The sequence below is a fragment of the Abramis brama genome, assembly GCF_963993115.1.
Source record: "Abramis brama genome assembly, chromosome: 9".
Classification (NCBI taxonomy): domain Eukaryota; kingdom Metazoa; phylum Chordata; class Actinopteri; order Cypriniformes; family Leuciscidae; genus Abramis; species Abramis brama.
The window spans coordinates 10,431,012-10,452,505 of record NC_139971.1 but is presented as its reverse complement, the minus strand read 5'-3'; the positions used below and the strand labels follow the sequence as shown (position 1 = coordinate 10,452,505).

General features: G+C 37.5%; 1 protein-coding gene across 2 annotated transcripts in view; it reads left to right on the top strand.

Moving 5' to 3' along the window:
- The window catches only part of tmod2 (tropomodulin 2), a 30,816-nt gene extending 9,921 nt beyond the window's left edge, over nt 1-20,895 (top strand). Inside the window, exons 4-11 of one of the 2 annotated variants that reach the window (XM_084123724.1) lie at nt 11,196-11,318; nt 11,846-11,917; nt 12,439-12,569; nt 14,043-14,150; nt 14,620-14,763; nt 16,052-16,196; nt 18,285-18,338; nt 18,387-18,484. In XM_084123724.1, the coding sequence (XP_083979850.1) occupies nt 11,196-11,318; nt 11,846-11,917; nt 12,439-12,569; nt 14,043-14,150; nt 14,620-14,763; nt 16,052-16,196; nt 18,285-18,316 (755 nt within the window). In that variant the 3' untranslated portion in view covers nt 18,317-18,338; nt 18,387-18,484. Of the gene's footprint in view, nt 1-11,195; nt 11,319-11,845; nt 11,918-12,438; nt 12,570-14,042; nt 14,151-14,619; nt 14,764-16,051; nt 16,197-18,284 lie in introns of both variants that reach the window. The other variant, XM_084123723.1, reaches the window with a different exon arrangement.
- The last annotated feature ends 599 nt before the right edge of the window (nt 20,896-21,494 follow it).

Genomic DNA, 21,494 nt, shown 5'->3' with positions numbered 1-21,494 from the left:
AAACGGAAGTTAAAAGACAATATTCTAAAGATGGCGGCGCCCTCATTTCTCTGGCGCATAAGGTCTATATAGTAGTGAATGTAATCTGGATGTACTACATCGTAATGTTATTGTCATGTGACCTCCCGCTTCACTGCCATTCACAACTCCTCTCCCATGGTCTCTTGGGATAGTAAAGTGTCCACTGGATGCGCACTTCAGAATCTCACCAGAAGAAGTAGGTCATGCAGGATCTTTTTGTGAATTTGGACATACTACTCATTTCTCAGTGTTTTTCGTCTACTATATTGTAAGGGAATTAGGCATATTTACATCCAGCCATTGAGACGATTGGTTAAGGGACCGGAAGGGGTTATTCTATGTTTTGGCTCCGTGTTGGTCGCTGATGTTCTGCTGAAGTTTTTAGAGCTTAGTTGTTGTACTTGTGACTCACTGCACGTGTGTGAAAGCCCTAATATACTCAGGACAAAGTTATTTGCTTGGTGGTAAAAAGAAGTTTGAAATCCCTTCAGGAATAAACTGTATCTCAACGCTGCCTACGCTGATATTCTGGATATTTGATGAATATGTAAATATGTGCTGCACGCTTTCCTCTCAGGATCAAAATAAACGCACAACAAAAGTGACAGCAGTAAGAAAACAACAGTTAAGAAAGCAAATGAACCCCAAATGAAGGTTTTTCCCTTGTTTTGTTTGAATTTACATCACACCAGTTCGTTCTTTTATTTCGCTTGAAGTATATCGGGGCCTTGACTCTTCCATATCCTCCTGCTGTGTGTGTGTGTTAGTGAGAGTGCTGTATCAGCTCCTGTAGTGATTTAAATTCTGCTGTCTCTGCAGGTATGATTAGTTAATACTGTCTGTTCTTACATAACCACACACACTGAAGCTCGGATGCCCCATATCTGTCTGCGTTTGTGGGATTGTCTGTGTGTGTATTAACATGTTGGCTTGGCACGTGAATGCCCCATCTAGTAAATGCACACTGCTTTTTATCTACTGAAGTTGCTGAGATACACGGTCATTCACAGCTCCATGATGCAGATAGTGTTTGGAGGGACAGGATGTTTAATAGTAAATGATAGTGTCTTAACGGTAATGCTGGAAGTTTAAATTTGTGTATGCGCATGTAGATTTAAGGCCTGTTCACACCATGACGAATATTTGGTGCGACGATTCTGTGATAAACAAACATTTTAATTTGAATGAATGGCTGTTACTCCGTCTGTTCAGACACACGACGTGACAGATTTTTTTTAAAAGAGAGGTTCTAATCTCTTTTCATTCACACTGTAGAGAAAACTGGCCAGCCAATAGCATTTGCGCTTTTGGTCACATGCCCACAGAGCCCGCTGCGGTTACATCAAACTAAGACTTGGCGGTGCTCATGAGTTTTGCTAAATGACAGTGAAGAGCAGAGGAAGAATCCGGAACCGGCTCTCATTCTCTGTACTCTTTTATTGGGTGTTGATTGAGAAACACCATAGTGAATACATAAATATGAATGGCTGTTTGAAAATGGTGTTTGACTTCCTTTCTTCTCCGTTTTGTGTCCTGGAGTAACAAGGGTGTTTCTGCTTTTCTAGAATAGCCACCTATTGTCAGAGCGCTAAACTGCATTTTCATTCACACAAATCACGAACAGATCTGAAGCACAGTTTTGGTAATGGGCGTTTGGCTTCTGACATGCACAAGCGGTACTCGGCCAGACTGGGTCATCTGGCCAATCAGAGCAGAGTAGCTTGTGGAAAGGAGGGATTTACAGAGACTGATTCGTCATTTGAGAATCATTGAAAAATGTGGTAATGTGCAATCTATATGATGGGCAAGTGAAACAGTTTTTTGACCTTTGATGCATGGACTCCTGTTGTTGGAGACCTCCAAAATAAAATTGGGAGCCTTTAAAATAACATTATAGGGGCACTTTAAGGTTAGTCTGTAGTTATTACTTAGCTTTTATTTAATAAAAACTCTAGTTTCTATGGTACGTCTTAAATTTAGATGCATGTGACTTTACTCGCCTCTCCTGTTGTGCCCAGCACAACTTAAGTTGTTTGTTCTTGCTAGGTGTGTTCCATTCAATCAGTCACTGAATGGTTTGATGATAATTTCCTGTGACTTGACTGTTAATCTCTTAACTGGGCAGATCACATAAATTGATCACAGTTTGACAAGATGTGAGCCTACTTTAAGAATTCATCATCGGTTTCATGTCATCGCGTGTGCGTCAAGTGTCGAAATAATAAAAATGTGTGTCCAAAATAGATACAGCATGGGGAAATATTAGCCAAAGGTTGTAAGATAACTAGCCTGATTCAGCAGTTATATAAGATACACATGAGAGGTGTGGAGAATTTGGAAAGGTTGTTAAAGGAACTAAAATTAACAAAATAATTCTAAAATCCAACCCCGTGATACCACATGTTTTCGAACTGCAAGATATCTACAAAAGTAGTCGTACTGAAAGATTTGCTACAAAGTCTATAAAAAAACATCTTTTTTTTCTTTTAAATGATTACATTTATCTTGTTTATGTAATTTCTGATTAGAGGTGAAATCCATTTACTAAATGTTAACTTGACTGACTGCTTCAATTTCCACTTTAAGCCTTTTTATTGTTAGTAGGCCTATTTAAAATAATGTAGAACACCACCTGTATAAATGGCAGCATGTGTTTTGTTTGTGAACTGGGATTCCTTATTCTAGCGAGATGATAAACCGGTTCTGCAAAATCAGTATTTCAGCAGAAAACCCCACTAAACTCTGTAAACTGGTTACTAATGAGCAGACTGGTATTATTTACTTACGACTCGTATGAGAGATGTTTTTCCTGAACACTATATAGCCGTTTTCAAATACAAGAATCCATGAAGATGTTAATGAATGTATTGGTCACCTGTGGTCATTCTCATTTGATTGATTTGAGTATATTTAGCTTTATGACTGCTGGGGATGTTTCCAGCCATTTTCTGGACTGTTGGGAAAGTAAAACTACAGGAAGAGATCTAAAGATCTTTAGAGTATGTGTAATGGTTCCGTCTCTGGCATGAGCTTCTCGTCTGTTAAATCCATCATCTCAGATGGGTTTAATATCATATTACACACACACACAGCTGTTTTAGCGTTAGTTTGAACAGCAGTGTGTATATTCGTGTTGACTGAGTAATACTGATTCAAATTCAGTTATTTACAGCTCAGACCCACACAAGTGTCTCCAACACACCCTTGTCCTGTTAGTCATGGTTCATTTGCAATGTGTAATGTTCTTTAGGTCACTGACTGCTCATTAATTCAATTGTCTACAGTAATAATTCATTACATTTATATAGCCCTTTTCTCTGCACCCAAAGTGCCTTATGGAAGGAGGGAATCTTATTAATAAATATAAATAAATTAATATTAAAATTATAAATTATAAATAATATAAAATTATAAAATTATAAATAAATATATTAAAATTATAAATAAATATTATTTTTTAATTCCCTAACATACACTTCTGGTGTTAGTCAACGTGTCTTAAAGACAAGTCAGACTTTTTCCAGCCTCTCAGAGCTTTAGAATTGTTTTTGCTACTGTATCTTTAAGACTTCTATACAGTGAGGAAAATAAGTATTTGAACACCCTGCTATTTTGCAAGTTCTCCCACTTGGAAATCATGGAGGGGTCTGAAATTGTCATCGTAGGTGCATGTCCACTGTGAGAGACATAATTTTAAAAAAAAAAATCCAGAAATCACAATGTATGATTTTTTAACTATTTATTTGTATGATACAGCTGCAAATAAGTATTTGAACACCTGTCTATCAGCTAGAATTCTGACCCTCAAAGACCTGTTAGTCTGCCTTTAAAATGTCCACCTCCACTCCATTTATTATCCTAAATTAGATGCACCTGTTTGAGGTCGTTAGCTGCATAAAGACACCTGTCCACCCCATACAATCAGTAAGAATCCAACTACTAACATGGCCAAGACCAAAGAGCTGTCCAAAGACACTAGAGACAAAATTGTACACCTCCACAAGGCTGGAAAGGGCTACGGGGAAATTGCCAAGCAGCTTGGTGAAAAAAGGTCCACTGTTGGAGCAATCATTAGAAAATGGAAGAAGCTAAACATGACTGTCAATCTCCCTCGGACTGGGGCTCCATGCAAGATCTCACCTCGTGGGGTCTCAATGATCCTAAGAAAGGTGAGAAATCAGCCCAGAACTACACGGGAGGAGCTGGTCAATGACCTGAAAAGAGCTGGGACCACCGTTTCCAAGGTTACTGTTGGTAATACACTAAGACGTCATGGTTTGAAATCATGCATGGCACGGAAGGTTCCCCTGCTTAAACCAGCACATGTCAAGGCCCGTCTTAAGTTTGCCAATGACCATTTGGATGATCCAGAGGAGTCATGGGAGAAAGTCATGTGGTCAGATGAGACCAAAATAGAACTTTTTGATCATAATTCCACTAAACGTGTTTGGAGGAAGAAGAATGATAAATACCATCCCTACTGTGAAGCATGGGGGTGGTAGCATCATGCTTTGGGGGTGTTTTTCTGCACATGGGACAGGGCGACTGCACTGTATTAAGGAGAGGATGACCGGGGCCATGTATTGCGAGATTTTGGGGAACAACCTCCTTCCCTCAGTTAGAGCATTGAAGATGGGTCGAGGCTGGGTCTTCCAACATGACAATTTAATTTTTTTTAATTTTTTTTTAATGACCACAGGGAGTCAGGACCTCGGTTTAACGTCTCATCCGAAGGACGGATACAGTAGAACAACAGTTAAGCAGTTGCTTTAGTACACATTTAGGTTCATTGTCCTCCACCTTTACTGTTGTTGTAGCAGTTGAACTCTCAATTTGCTTATAAAGCTGTTGTGTTTCTGTGCATTCCCAGTAAGTTATTTTTTTTGTGTTCGTTATTACACGATGCGTTCGTGTAAGAAAAATATCCAAACGCATCACTTCACTTCAGAAGGCCTTTATTAACCCCCCAGAGCAGTTTCGAGCACTTCTATCACGGATGGATGCGCTTTGATGGACTTCCAAAAAAATATACCCATTGACTCCCATTATAAGGTTTGGAAGAGCCAGGACATTTTTTAATATAACTCCGACTGTAATCATCTGAAAGAAGAATGTCATATACAGGATGGCTTCAGGGTGAGTAAATCATGGGCTAATTTTCATTTTTGGGTGAACTATCCCTTTAATTAATGCTAAAGACTTACATGTTTCAATGTAAAAAAATATTTTGTAACAATGCAACACTGAAGACTAGAGAAATGTGCTAAAAAAAATTGGTTTGCAAGAATGAGTTATATATTAAAAAAGAAAACATTGAAAGGTATTAATATTTCACAATAATATTGTTTTACTGTAATCAAATGAATGCAGCCTTGGTGAGCATAACAGTTTGTTTTTCTTTTCTTTTTTTTACAGACCTCAAACTTTTGATAGTGGTAGTGTATAATTAATTTTTTTTATACCCAGTTTGCAAATACTTTTTCTTGTTTTCAATTTAAAATTGTCCTTTTTAACCTATACAAATTTAGATCTGCTCTTAAAACTACTGATAAAATGCTGATTAAATAGTTGTTGTAATATGTTCACGCTCAGTCTTTTTCACTTTGTAACTGCATACAATTCCTTAAACTTGATAGTTATTGACAATTATAGAACAACTGATTTCACAACTTCTAGTTCAGGATTTGTGAGACTGGAATTTGAGAGTGTTTGTTCAATCGCAATGTCTGAGAACAAATGAGGAAACAGGAAGTGCTGGAATTCCTCTGGGATGAAATCTAAATGACCCTTAGCGACAGAGAGAGCATTTGAGAGATAGGCATCTCTGCCAAGTGCTGTCTATCTCTTTCTTGTATGTTTCCGTGGTAATGCCGTCAGGGTATTAGGGTACACATGAGACGCAAATAGTTTGTTGAGGCATCATGGGATCCACCTCGGTGGCCAGATCTGTTACTTGACTTGATAGTGAGTTAGAATGGAAAACTTGACCGCATGGATTTGTTGATGCTCATGTGTCCTCTCTCTGATTTCCTCTATTTGCTGTCCTGTCCTGCTGGAGCCTTCAGAGTACAGCTGGCTGTGACATAGCCTCAGCAGAAAGACTCGTCTGTACTGGTCCACAGGGGAGGACGCTGTGATTGGGTTGGGAAAGGACAGGAAGTAGTTTGGGAGGTAGAGGTCAGCCAAGATCAGCCCAGCGGCACAGCTTAGCCCAGGAGACCCACTGAGCTCCTCTCTTCTGGTTCAGACTGGTTTTGTGCTGCAGGCTTTTCTCTGAACCACAGTGTTTTACATGAACAGAACAAAAGAACAACTGCTAAATAAAGGGCTTAAATAAAGCTTTCCCTCTTTTCTCTGTGTGAGGTCTGCTTAACAAAGATGCTCCTTCAGGTCCAGTACAGAACTGCTCTGTTCATATCTGGCCTTCAGATTCAGATTTCTGTTCATTTTTGTCCAGTTCAGAATAAACCACAACTCTTTTAAACGTAGCGGTTTGGATTTAAACTAGGAAGTATTATGAATGCACACATAGTTAAAAAAAGGATTGTCTTTAGGCTCCCAAACCATGTACTGACCAAACCAACTGTATGCTGCTGACAGATCTGTTTGGAAGGAATACAGTTTACGTATAAGCAGATGAACAACCAGATGCATTTACAGATAACGCAAGTGTCCCAATGACCAAGTGTAAATACCCCCATTTTGCTGTTGTTTTGGATGCCTTTATGCTGAGGACGTTATTGCACTCCATAGCCTTGAACATAAGAGATTTCTTCTGAGAAACCAGCAGTTTTAAGCAGCCAGTTCACTTATTGGAATGGTTCCAATCCCCCCAAAATGACTCGCCCTCAAGCCATCCTAGGTGTATATGACTATCTAGTGAAACCATGGGTTTGTGTAAGAAAAAATCAATAAGAATAATATAGTTATGGGATAATTAGAATTTTTTTGGGTGAACTATTCCTTTAAGATTGTTCTTTAGTACTTTCACTTTGGCTCTTGCATCAGATCTGCTCTGTCATTGATCAAAGAAAGAGATGGGTTTTTTTTTTTTTTTACATAGTTTTTAAAAATCCTATTGATCCAACTACTGTTCAAAAGTTTGGGATTGATGGGATTTCTTATTTATTTATTTTTATAAATGTCTCATGCATTTCTTTAATCAAAAATGCAGTAAAAACAGTAATATTGTGAAATATCACAATTTAAAATAACTTTTCTGATTTATTTTAAAACGTAATTTATTCTTGTGATTGCAAAGTTGAATTCTCAGCATCATTACTCCAGTCTTCAGTGTCACATGATCATTCAGAAGTTAATCTAATATGCTGACTTGGTGCTCAAGAAACAGTTCTTATTATTTTCAATGTTGAATATTTTTATGATACCAGGATATGTGATGGAACCAGTAATACTTTTTAAAAAGGTTTTCATGAATAGAACGTTCAAACGAACAGCTTCTATTTAAAGTAGAAATCTTTTCCAACATTATAAATCTTTACTCTAATTTTTTACTCAAATTTTTTTACATTTATATTCAAAATAAAATGCATCCATGCCAAAAACAAATATTAGTTTCTTTCAGAAAAACAAAAATCTTACCGACCGCAAAGTCGGTAAGTGTAGTGTACTAGTGTACTAGTGTACTAGTGTAGTGTAGTGTACTAGTGTAGTGTACTAGTGTAGTGTACTAGTGTAGTGTACTAGTGTAGTGTACTAGTGTAGTGTACTAGTGTAGTGTACTAGTGTAGTGTACTAGTGTAGTGTACTAGTGTAGTGTAGGTTCGTCAAATGCAAGCCTATTGGTTGATGATCAGGGCTTCTTAAAACAAAAGAAAAAAAGGCAGGAGCCCAGATAATGGTGACCTAGGAATGAGTAAGTAGGTTACTAGAGAAGAGAAGCTGTGCTGATAATGTTATACTTCGTCTGTGTCACATTGAATAACCAAATCCTGCTTTACTGCGTTGACATGAAGAGATCATAACACTACAGGAGAACAGTCTCCATTACTACAGCAGAAGAGAATTTGCTAATTTTAAGCATGAAGCATGTTTTAATTTGTTCTTGTTAAAATAGTTGAGGAGTGATCTAATCTGTCCTGCATCATTTTTTTTTTTCCCATTCCACCCGTACTGTTTTAACGCTGTGTGTGTGGGGGACATAGAACACTTTTAAAAAAATGACATAACAGGGTTGCCAACTCTCACGCATCTCGCGTGACAGTCACGCATTCAGCCTCAATCTCACGCTCTCACGCTCAACAAAGAAATCTCACGCAAAAATAGACATTCTTCTGTGCTGTATTTTTTTTTCGCTCATGTGCACTAAATTTCAGAATTACTATAAACAATTCAGGCTCTTAACTACTGGATGGACCACAAGTTATGGCGCAAATTAGTTAAAAATCTCCCAGACTCTAGAGCGAGCACGCATGCGAGACAGAGACTGTGCTCCAAACCAACCGATAGCGCGCGCGCACACGCACGGCAGAGAGGGAAAGTCTTACTCCCCCCCCCACCCCCCCCCACCCCCGTTGGAGAATTCTAGTCTCACTCCGAGCTAAACTGAAAAGTTGGCAACCCTGACATAACTGTCATTGGAAATAACTGAATATTATCAGATATGTTATTGTAGTTGGCTGTGTGTATGGTAGATATCCTCTAAACACACATGAAATCATCTGTTAATGGCAAATATACTATACTCTATAATACTCTTTTAGAACACAGCAGTCTATAATTTCCCCACCAGTGACCCTGCAAATAGTTTTCAATAATCTTTTGTTTTATTTCCTGGTTCACATTAATTGTTTGCATTGATAACGTGTTTGGAATTCAGCCACAGCTCAAACACAAAGCCTGTTGTTGTGTCCAGAGCAGTGAGAAAGGTCTTAGGACCCTCAGCCTGTTCCTGTTAAAAAACTAAACAATAACCCATGCTGTGCCCAACAGCACCCCTCAAAAGTGGTAAAATCGCTGTAACGCACAGCCTGGCTATGCGGAATAAAGCAGGAGAATAAGAAAACCAGTATCTTTGAACTGCATGGTGGTGTGTGTTTCCAAACCTCACAGGCCTGAGTGACGTACTGTTGCCGTCCTTTATGAAGGGGAAAGAAACTACGTATGAGAACAGAGTAGATAGTTCTAGTGTATGCCATTGCCCAGACCAGAGCTGAGGTTTATTCACGTCTTGTGTGTAATGAGAGGTTTCTGAGCTGCCAGCTGCTTTTATGACAGTTGGAAAGATTTAGAAAGAAAGGTCTAGAATCATCATTTCATGAGTCCTTAAAGGAATGCTTCACCAATAAATGAAATGTGCCATGTTTCAAACCTCTTATTATTTTAGAGTGCAACAATGCCTTTTCACTTTTTAAGTGGCCTTGGTTTAGAAAGTTTTTTTGTTTTCCCCATAGGGCGCTAAAGTATTATTTTGGCTCGATTTACTTGTTGCGGTTCTCTGATTATTGGAGATTTCTCAGCATAATAATGGGTAATGTAGTTTTTTTCTTGCCAGGAAGTCCTCTATTAAAAAAAATTAATTTGATATAATACGGACTGTCAGCTTCAACAATAGCATAACATCGATTAACAACCTTGTAGGATACTTTTGAGTATAATCCAGACTTAGTCTTAAAGATTTTAGGAAAAATAAATCCTAAACGTTTTATTTTTGAATAACTATACCTGGCTCTCGCCATGAACATAGCTGTAGAAGCTGGAATGGCATTAAAGGAAAAAAAAAAAAAAAAAAAAAACGGGAAAAAAATCCTTGTAGCTCTCAGTAGGTCCCGACTATTTTTCATAATTTTTTTCATGGGGCATGAAAAGAGATGTTTTCAGAAATGTTAACGCTGCTCTTTTACGTACAATGAAAGCGGATAGTGACCAGGGCCACTAAAAAGTACCATAGAAGCACCTTGAACTTGGTTCAAGCGACTAATGATGACAGATTGTTAATGTTTTTGGGTGGGAAACTGTTCCTTTAAATGTGTCTCAGAATCAAGCATGAGTTGGAATATTCCATCTTTGCTTCTAATGGGCTGAGGAGTGGAGCGAATTTTGATGGACATTGAAGAATGAATTTCCGGTAGTCTTTATATTCTATGTGAAAAGTTGAATTCATATGTGGGGTTTTATTGAAACACGAGCTGAATGCTTTCAGCTTCGCAGAACATCCTCTCTCCCTCTCAGCAGTCACATGTCCTGAATAAAGCCGTAGAGTGTGTTTTTCACTGTCCAGAAAGAATGAGCTTGTCACAAGACCAGCATCATATTACCCAAACTCATTATCAGTGACAAAGAGAGTCAGATAGTCTGACTGGAGTTGGGTTGAGGTCAAGCGGTGAGTTCTCATGATAGGCCTGCTGCTGTACGCCGTCAATATCTGTCGAGTTCATAAATGTCAGCCATTTATACAGCTGGACATCATGTCTGACCACTAACCCTCTCTCTCTCTGCTGTGGTCTTCTTCACTAGCGATGTAGTCTTTTGGCAATATTCAGTGAAGTAAAATGGTGTTCACTTTTCTCTCTTGTTTTTATCATTTGGCTGAGCTGCAAAGAAATCATTTTCTTTTATGGTAGGAAGAGGCTGAGTTCAAGTATTGATTAAACTTAAACGTTTAATTGGAAAATTTTGCTTTGCCGTCACTGGAATAAATTATATTTCAAAGTATATTAAAATAGAAAACGGCTATCTAGAATTGTAATAATATTTTACACAGTAATACTGTTTTTACTGTATTTTTGCAGCATTGTTGAACAAATGAGACTTATTTCACAAACATTCAAAAAAAATCTCACCAAAACTTTTTGAACTAAGTTAAATCTTAATGTATTCATGTGAGTGACATTAACTGTTAGAAACAATGTGCCAAAATAACATAATACCTTGACATGTCCTGTGACGTTTTGACAGGACATGTCAAAATCTTTATAAAAAAAGTTCTATGAGGACTTGAACGCTTTTTGCAAGTTGTAATCTCGTAATTATGGCATGGCGTGAATGCACCTTAAAACGCCTTTTAAATAGCATTTTATAAAATTGTATTAATTGAGAAACTACATGGAATATTTTGCTTAAAAGTCATGAAAAACTTGGTCACAATTTTTCAATTTAATTGAAGAAACAAGCTGTGCAATTTACTAATCACTTTTTGTCTTTTCATTCTACAGGAAAAGTATGGATTCCCAAACAGAAACCAATCGAGTTGCTTAAAGAGGAAGTCACGACCCTTGACCCGGAATTGGAAGAGGCACTTTCTAGCGCTACTGACACAGAACTGCATGACCTGGCAGGTAAATAGACTCACAAACAGAGGGATAATGGGAGATTAACATGCAAATGCTAATATCACTAGGATTCGTTTTATTGCTCGAATGAACAGCCAGAATGAATAGTTCTGTGGTGTCTATTGTTCTAGTGGTTTTCTATCACTCTCTCTGCAATAAATTTCCTCTGTGGATATGAACGCCCACAATGCATCCATCACAGCTCCAGAAGACAACAGCAATCTCTCTCTCTCTCTCTCTCTCTCTCTCTCTCTCTCTCTCTCTCTCTCTCTCTCTCTCTCTCTCTCTCTCTCTCTGTGTCTCTGTCTGTTTTGGTGTTGAAAATCAGGAATGTGAAAGTGGTTTCATGCAGTAACATGCACACAAACATGAAAAATAGTAGTGAAATAACTGTTAGAGGATTTATTTTTAAATGCGTTGCAAATTACAATACTTCATACAATGTTATTATATTTTAATCCTATCACGGGCTCTTTAAAGCACTTGTTGTTTGTGTATATTGTATAATAACAGTTTTGTGTTGTGTTGTCTAGCTATTCTTGGTGTGAACACACTGGTGACGAGCAAGCAGAGTTATGACGGCACCTGTAAAGACGGTTATAACAGTGAGTTTATTCTTTTTTTGATGTATTGTTGATAAGTTGATGTCATCTTTCTACAGATATTATATTCATGTTCTTTTCAATGCCTTATTTCTTATTTCTAGTTTTAAATGCGACATGTGACAGTAGCTGTATTTACATGCAGTGTTAATTACGTTGACGAATAATTTTCGTAATTTTTTCACTGACCAAAATGAGACGATCATAACTAAATAAAAACTTGTTTGTGAAAGGGGTGTGTAAAAATCTGTTTATAATAGGATTGATCGCTCAATTGGACTAAAAAGCCTTCACGTAAACAGTTTGAAAGGGTAGTGTAATGACATGTAAATGGTTTAATCTGCTATTTTTTAATTTATAATCTGCTATTTAAATCTGATTCAAAAATACCTATGCAATTATGTTCATATAAACAGAACTTTCAGTATCTGGAAACAGATTGGATTCATTTGGATTGATGAAAATTTGTGCATGCAAACATACCTAGTGAAAGCTCATTTGTTGATTTTGTGTTTCTGTCATAGATGTTATTAAAGGAGAAAAGGTAAATCCAGTTTTCGATGAACCACCAAACCCTACAAACGTGGAGGAAACTCTACAGCGAATAAAGTCCAATGATTCCTCACTGACCGAAGTTAATCTCAACAACATAAAGGTAATAAGAATCAGTTTAGTGCACAGAATAGAGTGGTGCAGGAGGCTTTTGGATCATCGCAAAAAACAAGCACTGCGATCAACAAAAGTTTATGATACTTGCACGTTTTGTACATCAAGATAATTTTCACAGATGAACACAACTTTTATGAATTTTGAATCCTAAATGCAGCTGCCAGAAGTAAAAATCTAAAGGTAGGCTATAACCGAACTACACCACGGTCCCACGAATTCAACGTCACCATCACTAAGCTTCCGACAGCTCTTTCAGTTTTTATCTAAAAACATTTTCCCACAAAGTTTTAGTTAGAATAGTTTATAAGAGTACAATTATAAGCATAATGAGGCTGTAAAAGCGGACTGAGTTTACCTGTTCGTCCTGATGGCGTTTACTCTCCTCGACAGCCTCTGTAGTCCCATTTAGCCACTTGTTAGCAACCGCCTTTTTCAAGACACTTAACAACTTAAAAAATAACGAGTGGAGCAGTACTGATGCATTTTATGTCGTAGAATAAAATGTGAAAGTGTCCTGAGCTTGTGTTCACCACAGACCTTATTTCAGCCATTTAACCAAAAACCCATTTAAAAAAAAAATTGATTTTGGGACGATGAAACCGGAAGTGCTAAAAATGCTAACTCGCGTCCACGTTTTGGCCTACTAAGTGATGTCATACCTGCACCACTCTATATGTTAAAATGAGGCCCCCTTACACAAAAGCCATATGAAATTTAATGGCTAAATAAAAATTGCATTTATATTACCAGCAAAATACTTTAGTCCAAACATCTGATGCCACATTGACAATCTGGGATTAAAAAAAGTAATTTAAGATTGGAAATAAAAGGCATAAAATACATTTTTAAAAATATTAATAATATTGTGCAATGTGCATTATTTCCAGGTCACTAAATAAATGATTAACATTGGTCATGTGACTCATTTGTACAGACGACCTGATTTTCTTGCTTCCGCTAAAGGACTGGACATGCTCAAAATATGCTGAGAATACTACAACACTTTTTCACTTAAATTAATTGATAATCTGATTTATGCAAGCATTTATAGTGGTCTCAGAATTTTGGACTCTGTTGTACTTAATTACATACAAAACCCATTTGTTTTAGCTGCTTAAAGAAATATTTTAAATATTTGCTATTAAATAACTATGCAATAAACAGACACACAAACCAGAACTAGAATAAATATTCTTGACAGCTCCCAGCCCACCATTTTTCCTTTTAATGATTGAATTATGGCTTATCATTTTGGTTATCTCTTTCACTGGGAGGAATGTTATTTGGTTATATAAATTTGCATGTCTTAAAATGGCACACATTGACTCCAAACCCCCAAAAATGTAGAGTATGTTGTGTAATCTGAAGACCATGACGATGAGTTTGGTGACATTTCGGAGTCAACATTCAATTGTCAACAACAAACCTGTTTTAATGTTTCCTTTCTCTTTTGTTCCAGAACATTCCAATCCCGACTCTAAAGGACTTAGCCAAAGCCATGGAGAGGAACACTCATGTGAAGAAGTTCAGTCTGGCTGCCACCAGGAGCAATGACCCTGTTGCCGTGGTTAGGGACCTCATTCATTCGCTTGAGATGTTCGTGTGTTCTGGGTTGAGATTGGACAAATGCTGCCTTTAGTCATGGACCTTGAAACAGTGCATTGACTCTTCCATGTACAGTCCAGTACTGCATGTCTGATGTTGTTTTTCCATCACCAAACAATTCATTTTAAATAGGCAGCATTTGTGTATAACCAGTTTTAAATATGTTGAACTCTAAATAATACATTACAAGGTCATTCCTTGGAACTGTGGTTACTGGTGTTTCAAGTAATTCTTCTCTTAAAATGAAACTCATCTTGAAGTGATGATCGCATTCAATCAAAACATATTTTATGTGTTATATATATGAAGACTATCCAGCATGAGCAACAAGAATGTAAACCAAGTGATCGAAGACAATTTGCAAACTAAGATAATCATAGAAGAGATGTGGTTCTCTTGTAAAGCTATGTGTGTTTCTCTGTTCACTGCAGGCCTTCTCAGACATGCTACGCGAGAATAAGACGCTAAGGAGTTTGAATCTGGAGTCTAATTTCATCACTGGTGCAGGAGTTCAGGCTCTGGTAGAAGCTCTGCGGGACAATGACACGCTCTCAGAGATCAAGATCGACAACCAGGTACCACCACACGGACACAACCACATCCTTTTCTAAAACCAGCAAACTATTTTCTACTCTGCAGACTGTCAGACAGGTGCTACCAGTGCAGAGCAACCTGCCACATTCATATACTGTAGAATCAACTGATGTGTGATTACTGTCACAAGTTTGCATCTTTTGGATAGTTTACTGCATCTTCAATGTGGCTCATCTAGTCAACTTTATGGCATACAGGTTTTTTTCTCTTTTTTTTTTGGAGAGGGGAATAAGATTAATACTTTTATTCAGCTAGGATGCATTAACTTGATCAAAAGTGACAGTAAAGACATTTACATTGTTACAAAATATTTATATTTCAAATAAATGTGGTTCTTTTGAACTTTCTGTTCTAAAGAATCCTGAATTTAAATAAAATTAGAACATTTCTGAAGGATCATGTGACACTGAAGACTGGAATAATGGCTGCTAAAAATTCAGCTTTGCCATCATAAATTACATTTCAAAATATGTTAAAATTTAAAACGGTGATTTTAAATTGCAATAATGATAACACTTTACAAAAAGGTTTAATTTGTTAACATTAGTTAACTACATTAGTTAAAATGAACTAACATAAAAAAAAAATCATTTTAATGTTAATTTCAACATTTACTAATACATTGTTATAATGAAAAGTTGTATCTGTAAATATTATTTAATGGACCTGAGCGTATTGCTCATTGTTAATATTAGTTTTCAATGGTTTGGGGTTAAATTTCCTGCAAAAAATGGCCACATCATAATAGTATAGCTACTAAATACCTTAATGCTTAATTACTCAAACTGACCATTCTCTCTAAACCCAATTAAATGAAAGTACATCAAATGTTAGTAATGATAAAGCAGTAAATTCTTCTAATTTTTGGTTCATAATTTCTCATGTTTTTGGTTTTTGGTCTTGCTTGTAATGTTGACATGGCAGTAATATGTGAAGAAAAATATATATATATATTCGCGACCAAATGGATGTGAATTCAGTTTTGACAACAATCTAAATTATTTTACGAAGAAATGTTTCTGTAGTTACAAAAATAAAACAGGATTTAGTGTTTAGTCGGCCACTGCATAAATGGGTCTGATTTCAGTTAATTAGTGATGAATATAGGTTGTATCTGTGCATAATTCAGCACTGGTGTGGGTACTAAATGTGTTAAAACCTTGCTATTTTCAGCCACTATGCAAAATGAATGCAAACGTTACTCATAGTGAAATGTCTGTGAGTGTGGGCTTACATAACTAACAGAATGTGTGTGATGTTGGCTCTCAGCGGCAGCAGCTCGGTACGTCGGCAGAGATGGAGATCGCCAAGATGCTGGAGCAGAATACGAGCGTCGTGAAGTTTGGGTACCAGTTCACCCAGCAGGGTCCCAGATCCCGCGCCGCTGCTGCAATCACAAAAAACAACGACCTGGGTGAGAACACGACCTAACACACATACACTGATGGACAGATACACTGGGAGGAGGGGCTTGCTGTGAGTCATTGGTCATTTGCCATTCTGCAAAGCAATACTGCTTTCTCAGAACTCTGCCCACAGAACCTGCTATTACCATGGTAAAGCCTTGAAGTGGTTCTGAGATGGAAAACAGTGAGATGTGGTTAAGAAACTTGTTGGTTAAGAACAAGTACTCCAGTTCATTACTGATGCACATCTGTAATTTACTTATTCATTGAAAGCAGACAAGACGGATTAAAACACCAGGTGTAAACGGGAATGTGTCTCCTATATCTACCAAAACACATCTTAATACCAGGTGTAAACAGGTCCAGAAAGTTATCGTCCAATGCAGAATATTGGTCTTGCCGATATATTGGTGGACCACTACTCAAATTATAAAAGGACTTTAGAAGGGAAAAAAACTGTAGAATAAGGTCCTTTGAAATGGTATTTTATTCATGGGACTTTCTCTTCCTTTCTCTGTTTCCTGGATGAAGTCTGGATCTGTCTCCTGTTCGCCAGTCTTATAATGATACCACGCACACACGGTGTGCTTTACACGTGCGTGAGATGATGTCATGCACCGAGCTCTATTCCAGTGTCTTTAGGTATTATGTGTGAGCGCATGGGTTTGACATTGACCCTTCGGCATGAATGCTAACAGCACATATTGTAAGACGTTATTTGAGTTTTGTTTAATTGTGTTTGTTTGACTCACCTGTACATTGTACAGTGTGATAAGGTATCAGATCCTCACTGTTGTGAATTCAGACCTTATATAGATGTGAACTAGGCAATACTGATTAACCAAACACACGATCCACTTCTGTAAATGCATAAGAACACTATTATGCTTCAGCTCAGAGCAGTAGTCTTGCAGACTGCAGTTATCTGATTTTCAGCATAAAGTCTGGTCCACTTTGCTGCTTATTCTCTCCAAGAACTGCCCACTCAGACAGAACCTGTTGAAATTAGCATAAAATGTGCTTACCGATAGGGACTGAAAATCCAAAAATAATTGTCACAGCTGGTTTATAAACTGTATGTTTGATATATATTTTTTCGGGGGATGAAAAGTACCTTATAAATCGCCCATCAGTCCGATTAAAAACGTGTGTCCTGACTCCCAGACATTGCGTAGCAGTCAGAAATCTAATTGGATCATTTTGACTGCAACATGCATTAGATAAACCGTCGTCCTGAATAAATGGGTGAAAGGTCTTTTCATTTTTACTCTAATTACTCCTAATTAGAAAACCTGCAGATTTTACATGTATATTTACATATGTAGTCTTAAAGAAATAGGTCACCCAAATAAAAATAAAAAAGTAATCTTTTACTCACCATAATGTCATTCCAAACCTGTATGACTAAAACAAAAGAAGAATTTTGAGAAATTTCTTAGTGTTTTTTTGTATATACAATAGAAATCAATATGCATCAAAACTGTTTGTTATTCTTCAAAACATGACATGAGGGTGAGTAAATGATGTAAAGACAGTTAATACAACTATAAATGCCTTTTAAATTGTATATTGCATATAATTGTAAATAAACAAAGATATACATTGAAATTAAATATTCCTTTCACTACTTGGCATACTTGCTTAGCATCCTGTTAGCCAGCTAGCTTATTAAACCTCATATTTCCATTGAACATCTGGAAAGAACATGCCAATACTAAAATGCGAAACAATAAAAAAGTAACCACTTTTTGTACAAGCAAAAGCAGGCTAAAGTAGTGCTAGCGCACTGTAAAAGAGAACGGATAGCAAAGCTGCCACAATTTGAATTGACAATACCATGGATCCTAGTGCGGATCCATTTGGAAAGGGGGACCTGATTGTTCATGACAGACACCAATTTTTTTGGCTGAATTTGGTAATCTTGTATAGCTCTGAAACAGGATAAAGGATTGACTAACGCACCTTTGATTTATTAAGCCTCTTAAATGAGCAGATCTCATTAAAGTTCCACGTATCTCACAGCATGTTCTCACGGCATGTTGACAGAGGACTGTGAATCTATCCGATTACTAACACGTCTCCGTTTTCTCTTTCAGTGCGGCAGAGACGAGTCGAGAGGGACGCGTAGAGCATATTCTCCTCTCTCGCTCGCTCTCTCTCTCTCTCTCTCTCTCTCTCTCTCTCTCGCTCTCTCTCGCTCTCTGATCAGACTCTTGTGCCAAACCCTCTGAGGGAGCCGCTTCACCTGAAGAAGGGACACAACTGGATACTTTCCCTCCCTAATGTTAATACTCAATGATCTTTTTATGTATTATTATTATTGTTAATTGTTGTTTGTTTTTATAGCTGCAGCTGTTTTGCAGCTTTTTGTTGTTGTTTCGTTTATTTTTTGCTCATGTAAAACTCTTTTCTTTATAAAAGTTCTTTTATAAACAGAACAGGTTACGACGGTTACATGCACACAAGTTCTATAGTGATCTCTTCACGGATCGGCTGGATCAGAACCTGTCGCCCACATTCACTCTGAACGAATCTAGACTCAACTGGACTGGATCTGCTGTGTTCCCCGCTAAATGTGAGCTAAATCTAGATTTGTCGAGTCTGGGTTTGGAGCACAGGTTTGAACAGGGCCGCGTTAGCCAATGAGTCGCGCTGATCGTAATATTCACTCCTTAAGTCCTCTATACTCTTGCTGTTAGCTTCACCGTGAGGGGTATAGCGTGGATGTCATTGGGCAGCTCGGTCGTCTTACAAACACTCTGCTTCCACACTGCACCCTCACACGTTCTGATGCGTTCTCCCGTCAGTTTTGCCGCCGATCGAGACGTTTCGTATGGTAAAATTCACCTCCATTCCCAAGACACACCAGCTGATACCGTGTCTGAAGAATTACAGTGCTAATTTAAGATCTGTGCCCCATTTTCATCCAATGTCATTGGAGATGGAAAAACTTGTTCTAGATCAGCACTAATAACAACTTTGGGTGTGTAAAATGAAGGTCAAAGGTTTGACCGGTTTAACATTACTTAACTAGATTTGTAAGAGGATTCTTTCCACCAAGCAATGCACTAAGGGATATTTTCTTCTTTTTTTTCTGCACAAGTAAGCATTTATGTTATGTAGTTGTCAATTATAGATGTAGATGAGAGTATCTTTCCTGTAGATAAATCTGAAATGGCTTTTCTAATACCATGCCAAAGACTAACACCTAAATACTCTCATTTTCAGGACTCTAGCTGAGGTCAGACAGGAAATAGGAGTTTGGATTTCGTTTTTGACTTTATTAAAGCAATAGTTCACTCTGAAAAGAAAAATCTGTCATTGTTTTCTTGCACTGATTTGTTTCAAACCCGTATGCAGTTCATGGTAATCACGGCTGCCAATAAAAACCACCATAAATGTAGTTTAGTAATGAATGCATATAATAGTTGTGTGTCTGGTACAAACCTGTTGTCATATTCCCCTTCAATGTAGATGTCATATCAAGGTTGCATGTCAATGACATCAAAAATCATTGCTTCACCGTATAGCTTGGGATGTAGCTCACTATAGTCACTACACACTTTGTATGGAAAAGAGCTGCATGAAGATTCTTCAAAAATTCTCTTTTTGTGTTCCATGGGGGAAAAAAAGCAACAACCGGATATGGGTTTGGAACAACATGAGCGCGAGTAAATGACAAAATGGATTGTGCATTTAGTTTATGTAAGATCTCTGCATCTGGGATAATATTTTTGAAGCACGTGGTTTGTGCTGAGGAGGAAATTAGGGAACTAGTTAAATGAGAGCGAGAGGGATGAGAAAAGGTTTCATCTTAAATGGCAACCAATTCTGGGAGCGTTTAGTTGTCCCGGTGCAGCCAGAGCCCCGAAACATACACACACATGCACGTTTGTGATCGCATGCATGTTTGCAGTGTAAAGCAAAGCTTTATCTTTTCACTAATCGAAATAACAGTGTAAAAATACTGCATTAACCGTTATACTGCTTGCCATGTTTTGTGAGCTTGTACTTCTTACAAGGTTCATTGATTGTGGTATATGTTGTAAAGCACAGATGCTTTGGCAGAATTTTGTGGAAGGTGGTGAATGGACCTTTAGTGCAAAAGTATGGCATCTCGGACTGAGCAGTCTGAGCATGGCCGGTATGGATTATATAGCTGGATTACACAGGGGAACATTTTTTTATTTTTTTTTTTAAATGCAAAAGCTAGGACCAAGTTTGACGTTTTCCTTTTCTCATCATTGGCGTTGTGTTTTATTGTTTTGTACCGTTCTGTTTTGTAAGAGCCGTGTGTATCAATTGACTTTGAGTTTGTTTGTCCGTTATTTTTCTTTTTGAACAAATGCTGAATTGTGTGTATGAAATTGTAGGGTTTTTTCAGGTTAGATTTCATGTTTTATTCCATCATTGTTTGATTTATGGGTTAAAGGTTCATTATTTTGCTGAAAGCTTATGCTTGTAAGAAGGAGCTCTGCAGTCTTACCATGAGTTTATTTGAAACATCCATCTCAAATCCTCTTCAGAAGACTCCACAAATATAAAGATTTGCATATAAATATCATGTATCGTAAATGCCTCTTATATTGCCGCAATTTTCTATGTTGATACTACATGTCTGGATTCCAGAAGAGGAAATCTTATGTAATGTTAATAACACATCTCTGTAAAGTATCAGATGTCCTCAATAAAATGTATGTTTTTACAGATTTGTCTGTTCATTTTCATTTTTGAGATATACAGTGAGGAAAATAAGTATTTGAACACCCTGCTATTTTGCAAGTTCTCCCACTTGGAAATCATGGAGGGGTCTGAAATTGTCATCGTAGGTGCATGTCCACTGTGAGAGACATAATCTAAAAAAAAAAATCCAGAAATCACAATATGTGATTTTTTTTAACTATTTATTTGTATGATACAGCTGCAAATAAGTATTTGAACACCTGTCTATCAGCTAGAATTCTGACCCTCAAAGACCTGTTAGTCTGCCTTTAAAATGTCCACCTCCACTCCATTTATTATCCTAAATTAGATGCACCTGTTTGAGGTCGTTAGCTGCATAAAGACACCTGTCCACCCCATACAATCAGTAAGAATCCAACTACTAACATGGCCAAGACCAAAGAGCTGTCCAAAGACACTAGAGACAAAATTGTACACCTCCACAAGGCTGGAAAGGGCTACGGGGAAATTGCCAAGCAGCTTGGTGAAAAAAGGTCCACTGTTGGAGCAATCATTAGAAAATGGAAGAAGCTAAACATGACTGTCGATCTCCCTCGGACTGGGGCTCCATGCAAGGACACCTA